Source organism: Typopeltis vanoorti, chromosome 12 (genome assembly GCF_054136105.1).
Source record: "Typopeltis vanoorti isolate ZY-2024b chromosome 12, IOZ_Tvanoo_1.0, whole genome shotgun sequence".
Classification (NCBI taxonomy): Eukaryota; Metazoa; Arthropoda; class Arachnida; order Uropygi; family Thelyphonidae; genus Typopeltis; species Typopeltis vanoorti.
This window is the reverse complement of record NC_143560.1, coordinates 121,511,083-121,535,813: the sequence shown is the minus strand read 5'-3', so window position 1 is coordinate 121,535,813 and position 24,731 is coordinate 121,511,083. Positions and strand designations below refer to the sequence as shown.

The 24,731-nt window shown below is 37.0% G+C and overlaps 1 protein-coding gene across 1 annotated transcript in view; it reads left to right on the top strand.

Annotated features, from left to right (window-relative positions):
- TBC1d7 (TBC1 domain family member 7) overlaps positions 1-24,731 on the top strand; it is a 131,104-nt gene that overhangs the window by 23,042 nt on the left and 83,331 nt on the right. Inside the window, exons 2-3 of the mRNA XM_090401854.1 lie at positions 7,201-7,385; positions 18,125-18,271. Coding sequence (XP_090257980.1) covers positions 7,201-7,385; positions 18,125-18,271 — 332 coding nt within the window. The remainder of the gene's footprint in view (positions 1-7,200; positions 7,386-18,124; positions 18,272-24,731) is intronic.

Here is a 24,731-nt window from a genome sequence, read left to right as displayed (position 1 = left end):
AAAATAAATAAATTCTGGAACTTGTGAAGAAGTACTGTTTGCCATAAAAGGGATAATTTCAGTCCATCACTTTGTTTAAATTCAGATGATGAAGCAAAGTTTCACAACTTTTTTTTATTTATATAAGCATTCCATGAGATAATTACTTCTGTGAACAACCTTAAATCTGATTCAAAAAAATTCAAGAGCCTGACATATGGATGATATGGAAGGATACCTTGTGCATAAGGATGATGTCCATCATGAAAATTGCAAGCAGCAGACTAGAATAGCCACAACTGTTGTATGGAAAGCTAAGTAGTATGAAAAGAAACTGACTCTGCAAGCTAAAAACAACCCACAAAATTCTATCAGTATGCTGCAAGTAAAACAAAGAATGAGTATGAAAGAATAACTATTCTGAATGCAGATGGTGTGAGGGTGACAGATGCAGAAAATGTTGTTCAACTAATGAGTGCCCATTTTGCTAAAAGCTATCAACCTGTTGTATGCAACATTGAGTTAACTGAATGGAGAAACTCAGGTGTTTGAACAGAAGGTATTAGAGCTGTTGCACAAACTGAATGGCAGTTCAGCAATAGGGACTGATGGAATATCATCTTGGGTGCTAAAAGAGTGTTAGCCAAACTGGCTATCCCTTTGACCAGGCTATATAATTTGAGTCTCAGAACAGGGAAGTTTCACAGGAATGGAAAGAATGTATGATAATCCCATTGTACAAGGGTGGTGCAAAGACCAGTGCATCCAACTATCGACCAATCATTATGTCAGGAGTGGTGGTGAAGATTTTGGGGAAAAAATGGTTAGGACTCACATTCAGAAATGGGTTAACAATGAATCTGTACTTTGCAATGAACAGCATGGGTTTACTAAGGGAAAGTCATGTTTTAGCAACTTGCTCACAATCTATAATAATGTTATCATTGAACTAGACAAGGGAAATGGATACTTTTGATACATCATGATACTTTTGAATTTTACTAAGGCTTTTGACAGAATACAGCATGGAAGACTGTTGTATAATTGGAAAATATGGGATTGGATTACAAAATATTAGTATGGATAAGAGGATGACTGACTGACAGATATCAAGGAGCAGTCCTTGGTCCACTGCTATTCAGTCTGTACATTAATGATATTGGGAGGGATTTGGCAGGCGACATACAGCTATTTGCTGATGATACAAAGATAGGTAGGTTAATCAGGAATGCTGCTGGTATGCAGTACTTGCAGAATAATTTTAATAGGCTAGAATTGTCAGCATGAGAAGAATTTTTTTACTGACTGGGACGACCGGTGCACACATGATTCGTACTTCACACAAAGTCAAACTTGCATATCTATGACGCGTACGAACAGTTATATGCGTTCAGTGTTTTGTCCGGTGGAATAAATTTGTTATAGTGATAAATATTGTTATAAATTGCCCTAATATGGGAGACTACGAAAAAGAACATCATTTAGAAGCCTTGATAAATGAAGTTCTATCTGATGACGAACCATACGAATATTTGTCGAAAAGTTACAACAGAAGTGATCTTAGTTCTCTGTCTTCAGATTCTGATTCTCTCATTACTAGAAAGAGAATAGAAGTATCTACAACTAGTAATACCGAAGTTTTCGCTCCTAGTACATCTCGGTTTACTGCTGCTCATTCTGTAGAACAAACAATTGATGATGTTAAAAGAAAGCTGCATTTGACTAATGAGTCTTCCTCAGATGAAATACTTGGAAATGTGAATTCAACCGACCTACAATGGAATGAAATTACAGGTAATAATCTAAAACATTTTCAGTTTGTGGATAATAATTTTGGAATAACACAAAATGTTATTGAAGAAATGCACGATAAACAGCCTGTAGACTTCTTTTTTATGTTTGTTGATGAAGGACTACTGGACCTAATGGTGCAAGAAACTAACAGATACACTCTTCAAAAACTCATTAAGACAATTTTACCAAAAGCAAGGATAAGAAAGTGGAAAAACACAAATCCCAATGAAATGAAGATATTTTTGGGTCTGCAAATTTGGTTCGGTTTAGTGCAGATGCCAAAATTAGAGTGTTATTGGTCGAATAACATCCTCTATTCTACAGAAATCAAACAAGTTATGTCAAGGAATCTGTTCAATCTTCTTCTCAGTAACTGGCACTTCACAGACAACGAGGGTGGAAATACTTCTTGAAAGACTTTATAAAATTACACCTCTCATAAATCATATAAGAAAAAATTTCTAGAAAATAATGACGCCTTCGAGTAATATTTGAGTAGATGAAACTTTAGTTCCTTTCCGAGATCGTCTTGCCTTTCGTCAATACATCAAGAATAAATGACAGGAATTTGGCATAAAACTATTCAAATTGTGTATTGAAGATGGATATACATATGATTTCAAGATATACTGCGGTGCAGAAAAGACCAATACTACGAATAGTGTTCCAACTTCAATTGTTATGGGACTTTGTGAGACACTTGTAGGCACTTTGAGAAAAATCCGAAAGGGAATTCCACAGGATGTTACACAGAAGAAATTGAAAAAGGGTGAAATAATTGGTAAAGAAAGTGACACAGGGGTGGTGGTAATAAAATGGTGTGATAAACGTGAAGTGCTTATGTTATCAACAAAACACACAAACAAAATGAAATCCCTTACAGAAAGAAATGGTAATGAAGTGCAAAAGCCGGAAGCTATTATGCACTATAACAAAAGCAAAAGTTTTATTGATCTATCCGATCAGGTAAAAGCCTAAACTTCTTGTCTTCGAAGACACATTTATAATGACATATATTATAAATAAATATTTAGCACCATTGTTATTGTTTTATTCAACATTAGAAATTGGCCTAAATCAGGTAAAAATAAAACCCCAATAATAGGTCACCTTTTGTACATGTAGTTGAAATTCTACTGCTCTAACTATATAAACTTGTTTACCAGGCTCTACAACATTTCCATTACCCATAAGCATTTCATTTAGATATGAATCATGGGTGAACTACACGGCCTGAAAGAAAAATCTTTATGCGAATCAAATATGATTCACGCAACGCATTGAAAAAATGTAGTGTGAATTGTATTTGATTCATATGGTGGTCAATGTGTTAATACTTAAGGAATTGACAGCGTACACTAGAAATATAAATTAAATCAACTTTAATATATACTTTCCAATATTTCAGCAACGTCACGGTGCCATCTTCATTGGAACTTAAGATAAAGACGTGCACACAAGTACTACATAACAGAAAATGAGAAACGAAGCGAGGAAGCTACCGTTTTCCTAAAGTCCTGATGGTGTCTCCCTGGCGGGCTATATTAGGTTTTCTTTGCCTTTGGGCTGAAGTTCTTCTGATGTATGTTTCCCAAATTTAGGGAAGTCTCATGCATCCAAATTTGTTGAGATTTGGCATGTTCCTAAGGGCTGAGGCTGATTCCATGAATAGTCTTTCATATTTGAACTTGCTGCAGTGTATTACTGTGGCAAGTATCCAGAGCATGGTCTGCAAGCCCAGAGTGGCTGTACTGGTGAAATCAGATGTAGTCCTTGTGTTCTGAAATTCTGATATGTGCTGTCTCCTGCCTGTTTGGCCAAAGTAGGACAATTTACAGCTGCAAGGGACCTGGTATACACCAGGTAGGTCTAGGGGAAGTGGTTGGTCTTTAGTGGAGTGGATAAGGCATGCCAATTTTCTATATGGTCTGTAACAAGTGGTCAAGTCATGCTTTTTTAGGATTTTGTTCATTTTTTCCGAGGTGCTTCGGCTGTAGGGAATGGTGATGGATTTAGAGTAATCTTTTTTGTGAAGGGGGAAGGTGGATAACTAGTTTTAGTATTGCTTGGATTTTTTGGGGGGGTTGGGAGGGGGGTTAGCCATTGGCTGAGAAAGTATTAAGGATGTGATTTAGTTCAGTAGTTAGCGCTTGGTCATTTGAACAGATTAGTTTAGCCCTGTTGAATAGTGTCTTAACTCCATATTGTTGTGGGGGGGGGGGGGATTGTTGGTGAATGTATCTGCCTGTGTGGGCGGGTTTTCTAAAAACTGAGAAAACCAAGGTACCATCAGGTTGGTGGATGACTAGTGTGTCTAAGAAGGGGAGGCTATTGTTTTCCTTTTTTTCCAAGGTGAACTTGATTATAGGGTGTTGGTTGTTTAAGTGTGTTAGGAAGAGGAGGAGTGTATCCGGGCCATGTGGCCAAATAGCGAACACATCATCAACGTAGTGAAGCCATATGGTAGGTTTTTGTGGGGCAGAGTTTAAGGCTTTTTCTTCAAAAGTCTCCATAAAGAAGTTGACCAAGGGTGGGAAAGTGGTGAAATCATTGCTGTCCTTTCTATCTGTTTGTAGAATTTTTTCTGCCAAATGAAATAGCCTGAGTTCATTGTAAACTGAAATAGGGCTGAGATATCGGGAGGAAATTTAGCTTGGATTAGCTCTAAGGTTTCTTTGAAAGGGACATTTGTGAATAAGGAGAAGTCAAAACTGACCATTATGTCATTATGTTGGAGTGTAAGGTTTTCTATACTGGCTTTGAAGTGGGCTGAGTTTTTTTATGTGTGATGGTGCATTGCCAATATAGTGTGAGAGTGCTTTGGCTAAATATTTAGCTAGTTTGTAACTGGGGGAATCAGTGCCATCCACTATGGGACATAATGGCTTTATGTATTTTTGGGAGCCCGTATATACGGAGGCATCTAGAGTTATATGGTTTTATTCTCTTAGTAATCTCCACAGGCCGAGAAGTGACCGTGTTAAGGAGCCTATGGAGTTTTCTAATTTGTGAGTTGGTGGGATTGTATTCAATGGGGAGGTAAGTAGCTCAATCTAATAGTAAAGCCTTAAGCTTACCTGTGTAGTCAGTATGATTGAGTACCACAGTGGCATTCCCCTTATCTGCTTTGGTGATAACTATTTCTTTGTTTTTCTTCATTTCCTGTAGAGACTTGTATTCACTAATGGATATATTGGTTTTTGATGGGTTTGCTTTTGTTGATCTGGATCATTAATTCCTCTGCCGGTAATTTCCTAGGAGCAATGCCGAAGTTGTGACCACATGACAGACCGTTGAGTGCTTTAGGCTTCAAGATAACTGAAGAAAGGTTAACTACAGTGTTGGTTTGTAGTTTTGGTTTGGACATCGAGTTCTTTTTTATTTTATTAAACTTGTTGATATGTCAACTCCGTATTCTTTCGAATTCTTTATTTGCCGCAGTGCATGAGACATCATGTAGAATTGACCAAAGTTCATGATTTAGCGTATTTGAAAGCTCTATCTCTAGCGCTAAAATAGCTCTGTTTACGTCGACTAGGGAACCTCGTGTAGCGTTAATTTGCTCCCATAGTGAAGCCTGGCTGTCCGGTTATAGATACGGAGAGCTTTTTGTGAACACAAATGGTTAAACATGATAATTAATACTTAAGGAACTGACAGCATACACTAGAAATATAAATTAAATCAACTTTAATATATACTTTCCAATATTCCAACAATCCCACCACCACCCCTCACAACAATATGGAGTTATTAAGACACTATTCAACAGAGCTAAACTTATCTGTTCAAATGACCAAACCCTAACCACCGAACTGAATCACATCCTTCAAATGTCCCTATCAAAGAAACCTTAGAGCTAATCCAAGCTAAATTTCCTCCCGATATCTCAGCCCTATTTCAGTTCACAATGAACTCGGGCTATTTCGTTTGGCAGGAAAAATTCTACAAACAGATAGAAAGGACAGCAATGATTTCACCACTTTCCCCACCCTTGGCCAACTTCTTTATGGAGACTTTTGAAGAAAAAGCCTTAAACTCTCTCCACAAAAACCTACCATATGACTTCACTATGTTGATGATGTGTTCGCTATTTGGCCACATGGCCCGGATATACTCCTCTCCTTCCTAACACACTTAAACAACAACACCCTAGAATCAAGTTCACCCTGGAAAAAAAGGAAAACAATAGCCTCCCTTTCCTAGACACACTGGTCACCCGCCAACCTGATGGTACCTTGGTTTTCTCAGTTTTTAGAAAACCCATCCATACAGGCAGATACATTCACCATCACCCTCCCCCCCTTACAACAATATGGAGTTATTAAGACACTATTCAACAGGGCTAAACTAATCTGTTCAAATGACCAAGCCCTAACTACTGAACTAAATCACATCCTTAACACTTTCTCAGCCAATGGCTATCCCCCCCCAAAAAAAAAAATCCAAAAAATACTAAAAGCAGTTATCCACAATCCACCTCCTTTACAAAAAAAGATTACTCTAAATCCATCACCATTCCCTACATCTGAAACACCTTGGAAAAAATGAACAAAATCCTAAAAAAAGCATGACTTGACCACTTGTTACAGACCATATAGAAAATTGGCATCCCTTATCCACTCCACTAAAGACCAACCACTTCCCCTAGACCTACCTGGTGTATACCAGGTCCCTTGCAGCTGTAAATTGTCCTACTTTGGCCAAACAGGCAGGACAGCAAATATCAGAATCTCAGAACACAAGGACTACATCTGATTTCACGAGTACAGCCACTCTGGGCTTGCAGACCATGCTCTAGATACTTGCCACAGAATTATGTGGAAGAAAGCTACAGTAATACACCCCAGCAAGTTCAAATATGAAAGACTATTCATGGAATCAGCCTCAGCCCTTAGGAACATGTCAAACCTCAACAAATTTGGATGCATGAGACTGCCCCAAATTTGGGAAACATACATCAGAAGAACTTCAGCCCAAAGGCCAAGAACACCTAATATAGCCCGCCAGGGGGCACCATCAGGACTTTAGGAAAATGGTAGCTTCCTCGCTTCGTTTCTCATTTGCTGTTATGTAGTACTTGTGTGCACGTCTTTATCTTAAGTTCCCATGAAGATGGCAACGTGACGTTGCTGAAATATTGGAAAGTATATATTAAAGTTGATTTAATTTATATTTCTAGTGTACGCTGTCATTTCCTTAAGTATTAATTATCATGTTTAACCAGTTTTTATATAATAAGATTCAATAAAAATTGATATAGCTCTTTTCATTATGTCATCTGAAAACAGATGAAAATATATACTGGAATGTAATGAAACTGGATGTGGCTGTTAATATTACCAGCTATTTGTATAACCTTAAACTTAATGACATATGTGCTCTATATTGTTTTAAATATACATTTTAATAGATATATTTATTTAGGTATACTCCCTGAAACACCCCAGTGTCATCAAGCAGTAGCCAATGAGCGATCTAAACAGTATATGGATTTAAATCATTCTCTTACTGTAATGCGTAAAATCAACAGTGAAACTCCACAGTCCACTGTTTTAGCATTAATGTTTATGCTAGAAAAAGGAATGTTGATATACAGACCAGAGATAAATGTAAGCATTGAGAATTCAGAAGCCTTGCATTATGGATGTATTACATTTATAAGTTTTTTTGATATTCTTTATATAAGTTCATATGGATAAACATATATCTGTGGCACTCATTCACTACTCTCCAAACAAAAAAAATCTAGTCCAAACCTCTTGCTACATAACCTCTTTGATGTGACTCTCCCCCTTGCTGTATCATATATATATTTTCATATTTCTTCTTTTCTACTTATCCACTATATTTGTAATTTAGTGGATAGGTATAGAAGAGGATAGGTTGAAGGTATAAAATCCCTTCAGTCTATCCTCAAAGGAGCACTCAGCAGAATAGTCATTTTGGTCTCTTGCCTCTAGCTCTCTCTACCACTTTCTCATTTCAAGAAACTCGAGTGGTCAAAATGTGGCCTTATAAAGAAAATTAATGGCTTCTCTATCTCTGTTTGTTAGTGTGTTCTCCAACATCCAAAGGAACTGTTGAGCAGGTTTGTTACTTTTGCTGTATGCCCTCTGAACTTCAATTCCCTGTCACTAAATCCCTAGCCTCATCTATATTAACCTCTCCCTGTTTTACATCATAGCAAACAACTGGTGTCTCCCCACCCTGCTCCGAGATTATTCCTTTATCATTAATGTATAAATTATATAGCAACAGCCCAACACAGTCATGCAGCACATTGCTGTCACTTGCATTCTCTTGGATACTCTGTCAGCCACCCTGTTATTCATGTCATCAGCTTCTCATCCATCTTGATTTTATGCATTTTACTTAATGGATTTCAATGTGCTATTCTTTCCGATGTCTTTGTATGTAAAGTCGAACAGTATCATGGCATAGTCATTTTTTCTTTTATCCTTTTACTTTGTTATTATATATGTTATTATATGACATTTAAAAAAGTAGGTAAGTAATTTCAAGATCTTCCCTTCACAAAGCTGCTCTTCACTATATAATAATATCCTATTCAACTGTTCCTGAATTCTTTAACCAACTTTTCCAATATCTTAATCACCCTTCCTTGAATACTCATCTGTCTGTAATTTGTTACCTCTGTTTAGGAATATCCTTTATATAACAAAACTATTTCATCCTCTTTCTGCTCCCTTGGGATCCAGCAAGAGCTGAGGTCCAAGCCTTGATTTTTATTTCATTGTTTAGAGATCCTGAGTATTTGCAAGGCTTCTTTAAATTTTCTTATAAAACAGTGATGATCAGTATATAACATTTTTGTTTGTTGCTCAAGCACTTGATCTGCACTACCTGAAACAGAACCTTGCACTTAATGGTTATAAACCCAAGATGATCAGAAAATTTCTTAATACTCCTGCAACTTCCTTACTTAAACAAAATTTCAAGACTACAATCATCAAGAATGTCACAGACAAAGTAGCTACATTGTTCCACGAGTACAACATAAAAACGAGTTTTTTACCTTTACAAAAAATAGGGTTTGTCAGGACCAGATTTTCACTTTAACGCAAATTGTTAAGAAATCTTGGGAATATAACAAAAATTTGTAATTAAGTTTCATAGATCTGGAAAACGCATATGACAAGAGGAAAACTCTTTAAAATTTAGTTGTATAGTGTAAATGGACATCATATCAAGCAGCACATAGTTTCTATTTAAGCTGTAAGTCAACAGTTAGAATTGAAGGTGATACAGGAAGATGGTTTGATGTTAATCAGGTGTGCAACAAGGTTGCATTATCTCCACTATTATTCAATATCTATATGGATCACATTATGAAGGAAAGCACTGTTAAATCTGATATCAAAATTGGCGATGTTATTAATCTTAGCTCTTTACTTTATGCAGATGATGTTGTACTTCTGCGTAAATCAAGTTTAAGTCTACAGGATTCCCTGATTAAATCGAGTAACTTCTGCAGTAAATTTGGTATGAAAGTTAGCAGTGAATAGACAAAGACAATGAAAATAGAAATAAACATTAACTGCACTCTGAATGGTGAAACTACTGTATAACAAGTTAAACAATGGCAAATTAACTATAGACAGAGAGCAGATTTAGCAAAGCTGGTATGGTAGGAAGTCAGTTGAATAAATTTATATAGAATAAGAGAGAAATTAGTCAAAATACTAAACTAGTTGTATATTAGACAGTGTTCAAACCAATTTTAACTTGGATCTGAGAGCTGGGTTAGAAATACATTCGATCTAAGACTGAAGACATATATGAGACTTCTGCAAAAAAAAATTATGCAAGTGAGCAGATGGCATTGTAGTATCATATTAAAAATTAGGATATTAGGGAAAAAAATAGAGATTGTTAGCATTCAAGAATGTGTTAGAGTTAATCTCAGGTTGTATGGTCACTTAAACAGAATGGGAGAGGAAAGATTAGCAAAACACATGTTCTTTGCCAGGATTTTAGGAAAAAGACTCAGAGGAAGACAACAATCTAGATGGATTGATACAGTAAAAGTATCTTAGAATAGAATTAATATTAATCTTGAAAGATACCAGATTAATTTGGAAGAAAATTGTCTATAGGAAATTATCAACAATGTAACTTTCTCATGTAGTATCATAATATCCTGTATACCCCCTGAGGATGCATATCATGAATTTGATGGTGATTATATTTTACTTTCTCGTACATTTCTTTTTGTAACAAAATACATATTGTTATTGCATATGCAAGGTAGGTCTAAAAGTTTCTGACCTGATATACAAAATTTGCGCAAATTTTAAAACACTATGCATGACAGATAGCACCATCTATGGGAAGCTTAGTGTACCAGTTTCAACTCTCTACCTGTGTTATTCAGTTAGAGGTACTCGTTTGACTAACACATGGCCCACTGAGTGGCTGTAATGTTAAAAATTGAGTGCTGCACTGTGATAGTTTTTCACCAAAGAAGGGCTTTCTTCAAGTGCTTCAAACAGCGATTAGAGGATGTTTATGGGGAAGCTTCTTCATATTTTACCATGAAGGAATGGGCTAAACAGTTTTGCCTAGGAAGAGAGCATGATCCTCATGATGGTCAGTTTGTGGAAGTGATGACTGAGGAAAATGCCTCTCTTGTTGAGGAGGAACTGCTCAATTACAGATGGCTGAAGCTCAAAGAAATCTCAGCAAGGTTGGGGCTTTCTATTTCAACCGTCTTTTGCATCAGGCACAAAAAGCTTCACATGACAAAGGTGAGTGCATTGACTTTTCTCTTCAATTCAGAAAGAGCATCATGTGACCCGTTCTTGCAAGTACAGCTTTGCCAAGGGAATCACAGAGACATGCTGGAATCCATTTCATGGGGGATGAAACCATGGTCCTTTATTATGATCCTCTTTCCAAAAGGAAATCCATGGAGTAATGCAAACCAGGTGAAGCACTGCTGAGAAAAGCCATGGTCACTCAGTTCACTAAGAAGATCATGCCAACAATCTTTTGAAATTTCCAGTTAATTCTCTTGATTGACTTCAAGGAAAGGAATGCCATTGTGATTGCAAAATATGCTTCACTCCTGCACAAACTGTGCGATGCCATAAAGGAGAAGTGATGAGGAATGCTGAGTCATGGTGTTCTCTTGCTTCACAACAATGCTCCAGTCCATATGACTATTGAAGGCTAGAGTGAAGAACTGTGGCTTCCTGGAGATTGACCACCCACCCTAGAGCCCAGATCTAACACTCAGTGACTACTTCCTCTTCTCAAAACTGAAGAAAGACCTTCGAGGAAGAAAATTTGCAGATGAAATGAGATGAAAAATGCAGTTTTAGGCCATTTTGCAGACAAAAATACAGACTATTTTTTTCAAGGACATAGAAATGTTAATTCAAAAATGTGAAAAGTGTGTTGAAGTAAAGGGAGATTATGTTAAAAAGTGACACAGTTGTTTTCTTTCTATCACCTCTAAAAGTTAGACTGGAAACTTATGAACCACCCTCTTATGTCTTTGGTCTCAATACCTTAGCTGCTATTGAATTTAAATCATTAATCACAATGTTGCATCATTTTCCCTAGTTTGCATAATTCTAATACAGACGGGTGGCACTTGTGTTCTGTAAGAACTGTTGATCAGCATGTGCGAAATACCCTTTGTTGGTGGTGGTTTTTTTTATATGAATCCCACCCAAAGAAAGGTGAAACTTGTACTCACCTGTAATACTATGGGTAGGTTAGGAATTAAATGATACAGAGACTCCTGCTGAAGACCAGACATGGTCAAGCCACTTTCGACCTCCAGTAAACTGAATGATCTCACACCATATTATGAAGTTCATCTCTTATTCACAAAGACGTTAAGAAAATGTCCACACCAGTGGTGGAATTCATACCTGTTTATTAGAGTGCACGAAACTATTCCCTTGACCAGCCAGTCTGGACTCCAAACTTAACGTTTGAGTATTATGTTCAAAATGCACAAACAATAGACTAAAACTAACAAAATGCACCATTATTATGATGATTCTTTTAGATTATTCTAGACATATTTAGACATGATAAAAAAATTCAGTCATTTTATTAACAGTAACATAAAATTAAGTGATCATATCATTCATTACATATGCTACATTGGCTCTCTGTCTGTCTCTCTCCCCCCCCACCCCCCATTAAATAGAGAAAAGGTGCATTTGTTTCCCCTACCCACAAAAAAAGAAAAACTACAATTTGTCAGCTTGATCCTACCTTAGTCTGATTTACTATATATTGTATCAGCTTTTTTTAATCTACAGTAGCTATTGCATAAAATTTACATAAAAATTATATTTACATTCATTATATATTTATTTACATAAAAATTTAATAAACAAACATATCGTATTCCTGCTCTAGATATTGTCTAAGTAAAACAGTACAGTACTTATTTAAGAGAAAGCCCTGATGAAGAATCAGGGCTTTCTCTTATGAATGAACTAGTAAGTATAAGTTTCAAATTTTAATGACTAATTAAATTTCCTTGTTATTGCAGTACTGTTCTTCATTTGCTTGCTTATTTTCATTATTGTAATTCTCTCTCTCTCTCTAAACAACCTGGCCATTATGCAATGCTTAATGGCTGTTATTCATCACATCATTAATATTTTTGGAACTAGTTATTACTAACGGCATGTCAGAGGCGTAGCTAGGGGAGAGCAGAGGGGGCGGTCCACCCCGGGCGGCACTTTGAATCTTTTTAAACTTTTGCGGTTAATTCTAAAATGCAGTCTCGAACTCATTTCCAAATATTGTAATACTACTGCGAATTTTCCTCACATGTGCTGTAAGTGTTGCTAGTTATGAGAGGAGTTTTTCTAAGTAAAATTGATTAAGAATTACCTATATTACTATGAAATAGACTTCGCAATGTCATCGATGATTTTGCTAAGAGAAAAGCAAGAAAAATAACATTTTAGAATGTTGAAATTAAAGTTTTACTTCAAAAATAAGCATAGTGTTTTAATTTATTAATCTATACGTCATTTTGACTTTTTTGTAGTATTTTTGGTGTGTTTTGAGAGGGGCGACAAACTCGGGGACCACCATGGGCAGCAAAAGCTTTAGCTACACCACTGCGCCAAATTCCCAATGATGTACACAGATTCACACATGTTGTTTAATTTTGACGGTATATATCAGAACACAGAATTATAAGTAAATAATTATTTATTGACTTATTGCTGATATTTCGCCGGTGTTATAACCACTATCCACCACAGAGAACTACAACATCCCATATATGTTAAAGGCACATCGGAAAAGATATCTAGAATTCTCAATAAACATCAACTACGCACTATATTCAGACCGTGTGTCAAATTAGCAACTCTCATCCGTTCACCCAAGGACAGCATCCCTCCTTTATCACATCCAGGAGTCTACAAAGTACCCTGCTCGTGTAATCAAGCCTACTACAGTCAAACAGGAAGAACTGTGGACATCTGCATCAGTGAACATAAAAGATACATTTGGCACTATCACTATGGCAATTCAGGCCTAGCAGACCATGCTTTGGATATCTCTGCACACAGGATCAACTGGAGGAAAACAAAAGTACTGCACAGGAGCTTTTACACGTCAGAGAGATTGTTCTTAGAAGCAACAGAAGCCCTGAAACATATTCCAAATCTCAACAATATGGCTGTATAAATTTGCCTAAGATTTGGGAGACAGTCATCTTAATACATAACTAGTACCTGCTCTCTCTTTTAAGGACTTTAGTCTTTGTGTTATTACTACAATCTATATATACATATATATTTTTAGATAGAAGGTACCTAATTAGGACTTTAGTCTTTGTGTTGTTGCTACAATTTTGTTAAACTAGTCCCTTTGTTACACCATGTTGTTGTAGTCTCGTATACTGTGACAGACTTTGTTTTTATGCTCTGAAGATAATGGTTATAACACCAACGAAATGTCTGCAATAAGCCTTCCATTTTTGAAATTATGGATTCTACAACCCTGTTAAAATAACTCTTTTTATTATCCCGACGTTTCGATCTTCATATCAAGATCATCATCTGGAGCATACGTAAATATACAAGACAAGCTGCATTACATTTCAGACCGTAAGCTAGAGAAACAATGATTTGATCACATGCTACTCACTGGCATGACCTCTAGTGAAAAAAAAAATAATAATAATAATTACATCAAGCTAGATTTAATTTATGATTACATGAATAAACATTCTTGCTTACAGATGGTTTTCCTTCCAGTAACAGTGATGTCCTATTTCTATTATTACAATTGTTATTTTTGATTTAAAAAAAAAAAAAAATTATAAATTACAACACGAATAAACATTCTTTCTTATAGATTTTTTCTTTAACAGTGATGCCCTATTTTTTAGTATTAAAGTTATTTTAGATTTAGGATCCTAGATTTTCTACAGTCCTGTTTATAGTTGTTCTTAGGAAGGATTCGTGGGACGAATATTTGCCTTCCACATATATGGGAATTTTAGACTATCATTATTGTTTAGATTGGGGTGGTTTATAATGAACTCACAAGCTTCCTTAAATTTGTGTTCGCACAGGATGCACAATTCCGATCAGACAAAAAGAACATAAATGACACATCAAATATAATAATTATGGTGAAGCTGGCCTTTCTGATCATGCCGTGAACACCTTACATAGAATTGACTGGGAAAGCACTAGTTGTCTACATCACACCAAAACATGGTATGAATGCAAATTTAAGGAAGCTTGTGAAATAATTATCAACCACCCCAATCTAAACAATAATGATGGTCTAAAAATCCCATATATGTGGAAGGCATATATTCATCCCACGAATTCTTCCTCTTTAAGAACAACTATAAACGGGACTGTAGAAAATCCTGGATCCTAAATCTAAAATAACAACTTTAATACTAAAAAATAGAACATCACTGTTAAAGAAAAATCTATAAGAAAGAATGTTTATTCATTAATCCAAGTGTAATCAAACAAAGTTTGCGCCTGAAAATATCTTTATAACTGGAGTAAGGTAGTGCAACACCAGGCAACTCCGAGCAAAGGTGGATAAAGGATTAAACTAAATTTATTATAGTCTAACCAAGTGAAAAATAAACTTCTAAAATGTTTATTCATGTTATAATTTATAAATATTTTTTTTTTTAAATAAAAAATAACAATTGTAATAATAGAAATAGGACATCACTGTTACTGGAAGGAAAACCATCTGTAAGCAAGAATGTTTATTCGTGTAATCATAAATTAAATCTAGCTTGATGTAATTATTTATTTATTTATTTATTTTTTTTTTCACTAGAGGTCATGCCAGTGAGTAGCATATGATCAAATCATTGTTTCTCTAGCTTACGGTTTGAAATGTAATGCAGCTTGTCTTGTATATTTATGTATGCTCCAGATGATGATCTTGATATGAAGATCGAAACGTCAGGATAATAAAAAGAGTTATTTTAACACGGTTGTAGAATCCATAATTTCAAAAATGAATGCTGATCACCGTGTAACACTAAAAGAAAGGATCAGCAATAAGTCAATAAATAATTATTTACTTGTAATTCTGTGTTCTGATATATACTGTCAAAATTAAACATCATGAACGACAAACACATAAGCTTTTCTATACGTTTGACAGATTCACACAAAGAGAAGAAGAAGAAATTAAAGTCTTATTCACTGTGTTATTGTTGATAGCAATATCTTCATTCTGCTTCAGGAAATGAGAGTGGTCAATATTTATTTTGAGCAGGATTAATTGAATATCATATTAAAAGTGTATAAGAAAGTTAAAGAATCAGTTGAATATCTTCAAGAATTCAACAGCACCAACATCAGCACATCTACTCCATACCTCTCTTCTATTATACCACTCCCATTTCTTTGATCCTGATTGCTATTCATGCTTGTCTAATCCTCACCTTTATGCATTCCATCACCTTGCCCTGCTGCAACCATATCTTCCCTCATATCCATTGAGTCAGTATGTCCAAAGATAATCGGTATAAATGAAACATGGTTGTCTGAGGACGATGTCATGTTGAGAATAGAAATGGAAGGATATACAATGTTTCAGAAGGATAGGAAAGTGATGAGGCATGATTGTGTTTTGGTGGCATCGAATTTGATAAGGTTGTTCTCACCCTATTTGAAATATGGCAGGGAGATCAGCATTGTATACTCTGAACATTGAAGATCTTGTGGCTTGAGATATATTTGCGCTGCAGTTCATCAAATAAAAAGAGGAAATGGAGCATACTGTCATCAAAGCTATAATAGAATTTGAGATTAATGAAAGGTAATTTATGAATATTAGAAAGATTATAATTGAGAAAACCCAAGGGTTCTCTAGCATTGGTGGAGAAATCTGAAGAAAATTATCCACCATGGCATGTAGTGAACAACTAGTGAGGAAATTGGCAATAAAGTTGCAAATGGTGGATAGTAAAGCATACATTAGTAATTTGGTAAGTAGGCCTTAATGCCAAACTGGGTGAAATGCCTTGGAAATGTTCAGGACTATCACACAGCTTTCACCATACCTTTCCATAACTTGAGTTTACAGATAGGTGATGTTGGCAAGGGATCTACTGCAGAACAAGTCACTGATTAACTTGTAGGTATCTAGGTAGTAAAGGAGTTGATATTTGATGACTCTCAATTATTTTTAATTACTAAGGTGAGTGAGTGCGATAAATGATAGTTGGATGTGTGATTTTCCTCTCTACTGGAGGGAGGTGCCATCAGGACCATGAAACATGTTTTCTGGACCTGAGAAGTCTTTTTTCCCAGACCATAACTAGCTTATCCTCCACTTTATGAGTGTCCAAAGTAGGTGCCCAGTAAAGGTACCCATGCTTATGCCTAATCATTGACAACTATGTCAACAGTTTACATCTCAGAGACAGCACTGGACCACCAAAGGCCAGAAAAGAAAAAAAAAATTGCATTTCCAGACAAATTTCATTTCAGCTATGCCATGTGGATGGATGATTTGACAGAAACTTGAAGAGGAATTCCCATTCACCCATGTCATGGTCAAGCAGAAACAGACAGTGGTGTTATCAAAAATGGGAGAATGTTTTCCTTGACCCATAGATAACCTATTAATGCTACTGTCTGGGGTGTAGCTCAGTGGTAGAGCATTTGCTTTGCATCAGAAAGATCCTGGATTTAATCCCCAGCATCTCCAGATTTTGCCAGCCTGGTTGGCCTAGTGGTAAGTGTACCCACTCTCCAACAAGTCATAGATTCAAATCCTGCCATGGACATGGATTTTTGTGATTGTCTTTAGATGGGAGATGAATTTCACTGTCTGGTATGAGACGACCACCCCACTTATTGAAGGCGTGAGGTGGCTTGAAAAAAGCTCTCTTTTAATGCTACTAAATATTGGGGGGGGGGGGGGTATAGCTTAGTGGTAGAGCACTCACTTTGCATGTGAATGGTTCAGGTTCGATCCCTGCCAGATTTTGCCAGCCTGTGGCCGGATGGTTAGCATACCTGCTCTCCAACCAGCTAGTTGTAGGTTTGAATTCTACATGAATTTGAATGTGGGCATGAATGTATGTAATTGTTTTTAGGTGGGAGATGAATTTCATCACCTGGAGGCCTGAAGTTGCTTGAAAAAGCACCATATTTGGACACTAGAGTAGGGTTTCCAGACTGTGTGAAAATAAATGAAAAAAATAAATGGATAAAATGGATAAAAAATGATAAAAAAAAATCCTTAGTTCACCTACAGTACAAAATATAGATTTATAATTAAAATAATAATTTCATGGATAGGAACCACACTTAAAAAAAAAAAAAAAAAAAAAAAAAAAAAAAAATTCAATTTGGCTGAACAATAATTTGGAAATGTGATAGGGTGTATTATCTGACTGAAACGTGTCATCTTCCCAGATGGCAGATGTGTGTTCTAGTAAGATAAGCACAGTGTCACGTTGCCATTTGAGTGGGTTATTAAATACAACAGCTACTTCCATATGTTACTGTGACTACCGAATCCTCTGGATGTGAATCCTCCACACCAAACCCTCGCTCTACAGAAACAATCTGATGATGTGGTACAGCATATACCTTCTACAACGTTCAAGGGTTGTATGGAATAGAGAATCCATGCCCAAAAAAGTTCTGCACTTTTAGGATGATTGTCATAATAGTTGGACAGTGTGTACTGTGTCAAAATAGAATTTTTGTTTTTTGTTTCAAATATATCATTTTTGGAAATTCTTGGCAACCTACATGTTAATATATTTCAACAAAATAAAAAAGGAAAAAAATAGTGTTTTATTTTCACTTAAAATGGTTTTGTTTCCTTATAGTGGAATGAACCTGATAATGAAAAATTGTTGGTAATAGCTTCAGCATGTGCCAAAATGTGCTCTTCATCTACAGAAGATGCTTATTGGCTATTAAGGAATTTTATGAAACTCCAGAAAGAGAAATTTATTCAAATACTTCCCACGTTGGTAAGTGGCCTTTTGATTTGCTGTTAAATTAATTGAATCATTTAACCATATCTTCTGTATAAATTGGATACAAAATTAACAAAATGGCTGTAATGTTTCTTCCCAAGTAAGCAAATAGACATTGACAAATTTTCTGGAAGCAATAGCATTATGAGAACTTATGTTGTTGACCATCAGCAATGGGAGTAAATTTTTATCCTTTATTTTGGCTTTTTATTAAGCAGCATAAACATCAACTTGCTTACTTGAAAAAATTATTATTATTAACACTTGTTAACATCTGCTTTGTGTTATTCTGCTCCATTTTGTTAATATTTCTACTTTATCTTATCTCTGCCATTATGTTATTTCTACTATATTGTTATGCTTTGGTTTTCTTCCTATCACTCACACTCTATAATTGAATGAATTTATTTGATTAACAACTGTGCCAGTTATATTATTCCTTGAGTGTGAATTTGTAAGAATTATAACTGAAGATAAAGCATATTTCCTGTTAATTCTGACCATTATCTTATATCAGTCATGGCTTGAACTTATTGCATAGCATATTATATGCTATCTACCAATAATTGTCCGGACATCCCTGTTATTTGAAGTTATGGAACATTCCAGGTTTGTCATTAACATAAAAACTAGTGTACAGATAGTAGGAAGCAGTATTTCATCATAGCAGTTAAATACAGGTGGTATGGCAACATGACATGAACTCAGTGACTTTGAGAGAGGTGTCACCATGGGTTGTCACATTGGTGGCATGTCCATACTTGCCATTGCCGCTCAACTGGAGCTTCCAAAATCAACAGTTGGTAATGTGATAAACAAATGGAGAAGTTCTGGCATCACTAGCATAGGAAAACACCCAGGGCGGCCTCCAAAAATAACTGACAGGGACAGGAGGGTGTTAAAATGGGTGGCATGTAACATCTGACACAGTTGGCACAGACCATCCGTGATGAGTTCCAGAGCACAACTAACCATGATGAGTACTAAATACTGTACAAAAAGAACTCCATTTACTGGATTTCCATAGAAGTGCAGCAACACACACAAACCGAACATCACAACAATGAACAAGATAACTCTTCTGGCCTGGTGCAAAGAGTGTGTGAACTGGACAATTAACCAGTGGAAAACAGTACTCTAGAGGTATGAATTGAGGTTCACTTGTTTCTAGTCTGAGGACAGGGTGTGGAGGCAGCCTGGTGAACGCTTGTTACCACAATGTGTTATACCCCCCACAGTACAGTTTAGTGGTGGAGAATAATGGTGTGGGGTGCATTCAGCTGGTTTGGAGTAAGACCACTGGTCATCCATGGCTCTATAAAGGCAGCTCAGTACCTTGATATTCTGGATAATCGGGTGCTGTCTACACTGGAATTTTTATGGAATGGACCTGTGTTAGTATCAAGACAACAATGCCCCATGTCACAAAGCTGCATCTGTTATGGAATGGTATGAAGCAATTGGTGTTAAACGACTACCATTGAACACTTGTGGGACGAATTGGAGTGGTGATTGAGATCCAGAGCAGCATGGCCTTGATCTGTCGCTGAACTCAGGTGGAATATGTCTCCTTTCATGGAGGAATGGAGACATATTCCACCTGATGTCTGCCACACATTGGTGGAAAACCTCCCTCAAAGGGTGCAGGAGATGATTAAAGGCAAAGATGGCTTTGATATTAGGGTTCATCTGCTGGTATAATTTATCAATTATAAATTGCTAAAGTGTCCAGACAATTATTGGTAGATAGAGCATGGGAAGTGATCAAAGAGCATTTATTATTATTATTATTATTATTATTAAAACAAGACCTCATGGAGTCAAAGACTCATCTAGGAGGTCCTTTTATCTCACACACATCTCATCATACCGGGTCTTAAACACATTCAAACTCCTTGCAGACACCACACTCTCAGGCAAGGCATTCCAATCATTCACAACTCTGCACGAAAAAAACCTGCCTCTCACTCCCCTACTCACACCCTCTTTATACAGTTTCCAGGTATGACCTCTGGTTCTCCCCTGATCTCCCACTATTCTATGTAGAACTTCTCCACCATTGATCCTATAACAACCCCTCACCAACTTGTAGGTCTCTATCATATCTCCCCTCTTCCTTCTCTCCACTAGACTCTGCAAATTACATCTTTTCAATCTTTCCTCATACTCGACATTCCAGAGGTCAGAAACTACCTTAGTCAGTCGCCTTTGCACCCTTTCCAACATCTCTTCATCCTTCTGAAAACCAGGTGACCAAATCTGGGCACAATAGTCCATGTGTGGCCTAATCAAAGCCTTATACAATGGAACAAGAATCTCCCTACTTCTACACGTCAGTGTCTTCCTCATCATTCCCAGAAGTCTTTGTGTTGTCTTCACAATTTTGGCGATGTGTCCCCTAAATTTTAGATCCTTATCCACTATCACTCCCAGATCTCTTATTTCCTCTACTTCCAACAATATATTCTCACCAAACATAAATTCTGCATCCCATCTTTGTTTTCCAAATTTTAAAACCTTACATTTTGCAACATTGAACTCGCATCCCCATTTGCTTGCCCAATCACTCAATTTATTCAAGTCTTCTTGCAAGGCCACAATATCTTCACTACTCTTTATGGTTCGTCCCAACTTTGCATCATCTGCAAACAACTAAATATCTCCATCCAAATCTTCGCCAATATCATTAATATACAAGTTAAATAGTAATGGCCCTAAAACAGATCCCTGAGGCACTCCACTAGTGACTTTCCTTTTCCTGGATATTGCACCCCCATACACAACTTGTTGATACCTATCAGATAGCCAGTCTCCAATCCAATGCACTAATCTAATATCCAACCCCATCTGCTCTAGTTTGACTATCAACTTATCATGAGGTACTCTATCAAAAGCTTTTGCAAAATCCAAGTATATTACTGTGTATCCTTCTCCTCTGTCCAAGGAAGCAGTCACTTTATTGTAATAAGTAAGTAGATTACTAAAACACGACCTCCCTTTAGCAAATCCATGCTGTCCATCAAAGATTATACCATTGTTGTCAACCCAACTCTGGATCCTAGTTCTCACAAGCTTCTCCAACAACTTAACCACAACACCTGACACACAGATAGGCCTATAGTTTGATGCTTGAGTTCGATCACCTCCTTTATGAAGTGGCACAATCTTGCCCTCCTTCCACTCTTTAGGGACTTGACCAAGTGCAAGACTCGTATTAAAAAAATATGTCAAGGCAGGTGTCAACACTCTGGCACATTCCTTCAGAATACGCGGTGATATATTATCAAGTCCCACAGCCTTATTTACATCTAGTTTACTCAACTCCCCAAACACCTCTTGCTCACTTACAGTCAGTCTCTCCTCCCCATCATCAACTGCTCTTAATCTCTCCATGAAGTCACATTCACAAGATTGAAAGATCTTTATGAACTGCTCATTAAGTATCTCCACCACACATTCTGCAACAGCTGTCTTTATACCATTTCCTCCAATCAATGTCATCCTTCCATAATCATTCTTTCTTTTGCTGGCTACATATCGAAAGAACTCCCTAGGATTCTTTTTAGCTTCATTAGCTAACTGCTGTTCATACCTCTCTTTAGCTACTCTCACCAACCAAGTCACTCTCCTTGCCTGGTCTTTGTAGAACTCATGAAATTGGTTACTTCCACTTCTCTTATGCTGCCTCCACAATGCCCTTTTTCTCTGTATTGCATGCTTAATCTCTTTATTCATCCATCTCACACCTAACTTATTTAACCTTCTCACCTGTGGTATACATTTAGACATTGCATCCACTAAATATTTTTTGAAAATCCCCCAAGCTGCATTGATCTCTTTTCCAGCTAACTCCTCATTCCATGCTACACCTGCAAGCTGTCTCCTGAGCTCTTCATAATCACCCCCCTTGTAGTTCCACATATACCCTTTTTTCACAGGGGTCCTTGCACTGCTGGCAACCACCCAAGTAATCACCTCATGGTCACTTTCACCAATTGGTGGATGATTTGATACCTCATTGATAATTACATCCTCCGATGAGATGACCAAATCCAAGACCCTTTATCCTCTTGTGCCCTCTGTTACATACTGTCTGAGGTAGTTATCCCTCAAAAACTCAAGAAACTCATTTTCTTTACTTCCAGTTGCTATCTCTTCATTCCAGTCTATATTGCCATAATTAAAATCACCCATAATGATCACCCTTTTCTTATTTGCTTGGCTTATTTGACTATACATTTCACTATCACCACCATCCACATTACCAGGTCTATAACAACATCCCACCAAGTATTTGATTCTATTCACCTCTATCTCACACCATACTGCCTCAAAACCACTGGCCCCATTTCCCTCTTGCATCTCTACCTTGTATGGACATAACTCTTTCTCTATCATCAATAGCACTCCCCCTCCCTTTTTACCCCTTCTATCCTCATGAAACACATCATACCTTTCCATCTCTATTCCTGTCAGGATGTCATCCTCATCTAACCATGTCTCACTTATTCCGACAATCTCTGGGTGCACAGACGCAATTAGTGCAACCATTTCATCCGCCTTGTTTCTTATACTTCTAGCATTGGTATACAAACACAACAACTCATTTCTGGATCTACAGCTAGTTCCACTGATACCACTCACTCGATGTGATCTCTCCATGCTGGACTGGGGCCATTTCCCTTTCTGCTTCTTCATTTTAGAACCCTTTGCAATTCCATCTGTTTCCTTTTGATCCCTGATCATCCCATTACTTTCCTGCCTACACATTCTCTCACCTCCTCTTGGAGCATCCACCTTTCTCACGCTGTGTATCCCTGTCCACCCTGAGCCTCCCCGTTTCCCTGCTCCTCTTGCACACCCATTCTCTCATTATCTATACTCATACCACTCACTTCCACATTCATTTCCACTCCTTCAATCTCTCCTGTCTTACTCTCCTGCTCTTCCACATCACTCCCCTCTTGATCTGATTCATTCTCTCTATTCACTTCTCTACCTTCCAGCAGCAGTCTCTCCAAGCGACTCACACCATAACCACTCAAATGCAGTCCATCGCTCCCATACAGCTCACTTCGTCCCTCAAACTCATTCCACACATTAACAAACTGTACTCCCATCTCCTCACACATTTCAGCCAGAATATCATTCATAATCCTTGCTCTCCGCCTCATTTCACCACAATCATACCTAGGCAACACACTGACCACCCTTCCTGTCACACTATTCTCCTTTATCTTTCCAAGCAGTCTCCTGACATTCATTTTGACATGCTCTTTGTTCTCTCTCAAATCATTCGTACCAATTAATACAATTAACTCTTTTGCTCGTTCCCGCCTCATATTCAATGCCTCAATCAATCTACTCATTTTACCGCCTGGAAAACATACCTTGTGCATTTTATCCTCTAGCACACCTTTAATAATGGAGTCGCCATACAATGCCACTCGCTCATCTTTTGTTATCTCTTTCATGCCATCATGATTTATTTTAATAGTTTTGACCTGAATTCTCTTAATTTCATTCCGCATCCATTTCATTTCTTGCTTCATCCAATCCATTTCATTTCTTGCTTCATCCAATCCAATTCACCTTCTGAACCTCGCGACACATTCACTCTATCATTAAATCTTTCTAACTTTCTAACTCTCGACCCCCTCTTCTCACTTTCCCTCTCATTCATCCTTCTTTGTTTCCGTACTTTCGGTCCAACATACGTCCAACTTTCACTATCATTCTTCTCACTTTCACTCTCACATATCTTTCTTTGTTTCCGTACTTTCGGACTAACATGCGTCCAACTTTCGCTATAATTCTTCTCACTTTTACTGTAATTCATCTTTCTTTGGTTCAGTACTTTCGTTCCAACATGCATCCAACTTTCGCCATCAGTCATTCTTTTTTCACTATCATTCATTCTTTCGATTTTTTTTACTTGCGATTTCTGCACCACGCCATTTCTACTTTCATTCGTTCTCTCAATTTCGTTTCTTTCCGCCTCACTTTCGTCCCTTTTAACATCCGTTACGGTTGTCAAATCGCTCTTTTTCTTTTCTCCTTATTTTTTAACATTTTTTTCGCCTGTCTTTCTCGCCATCCTCTTTCAAACGTGCACTCGCGACACAATCGGTACTAGCACTTTCTGTCATCAACTTCATATTCGCATTCATCAATTCCTCGTTCAGGTCACATTTCGCACACACCCTTCTTCCATCCGCACTAAACATCCACAAATCATTTATGTAGTCGAAGGAATACATATAACAGACCTCACACTTAACAAACCGACTGAAATCCAAATTAAAATCCTGGAATGACAATGCCGCCGCCATTTTTTTTTTTTTTTCTCTGCAGGTTACTAGGTCTAATATTAACGTTTTCGTATTTAGTTTAAGCAAGAAAAAACCCCACACTAATAATATCGGTAGCGTACAACATTTACAGCCGCTCTTAC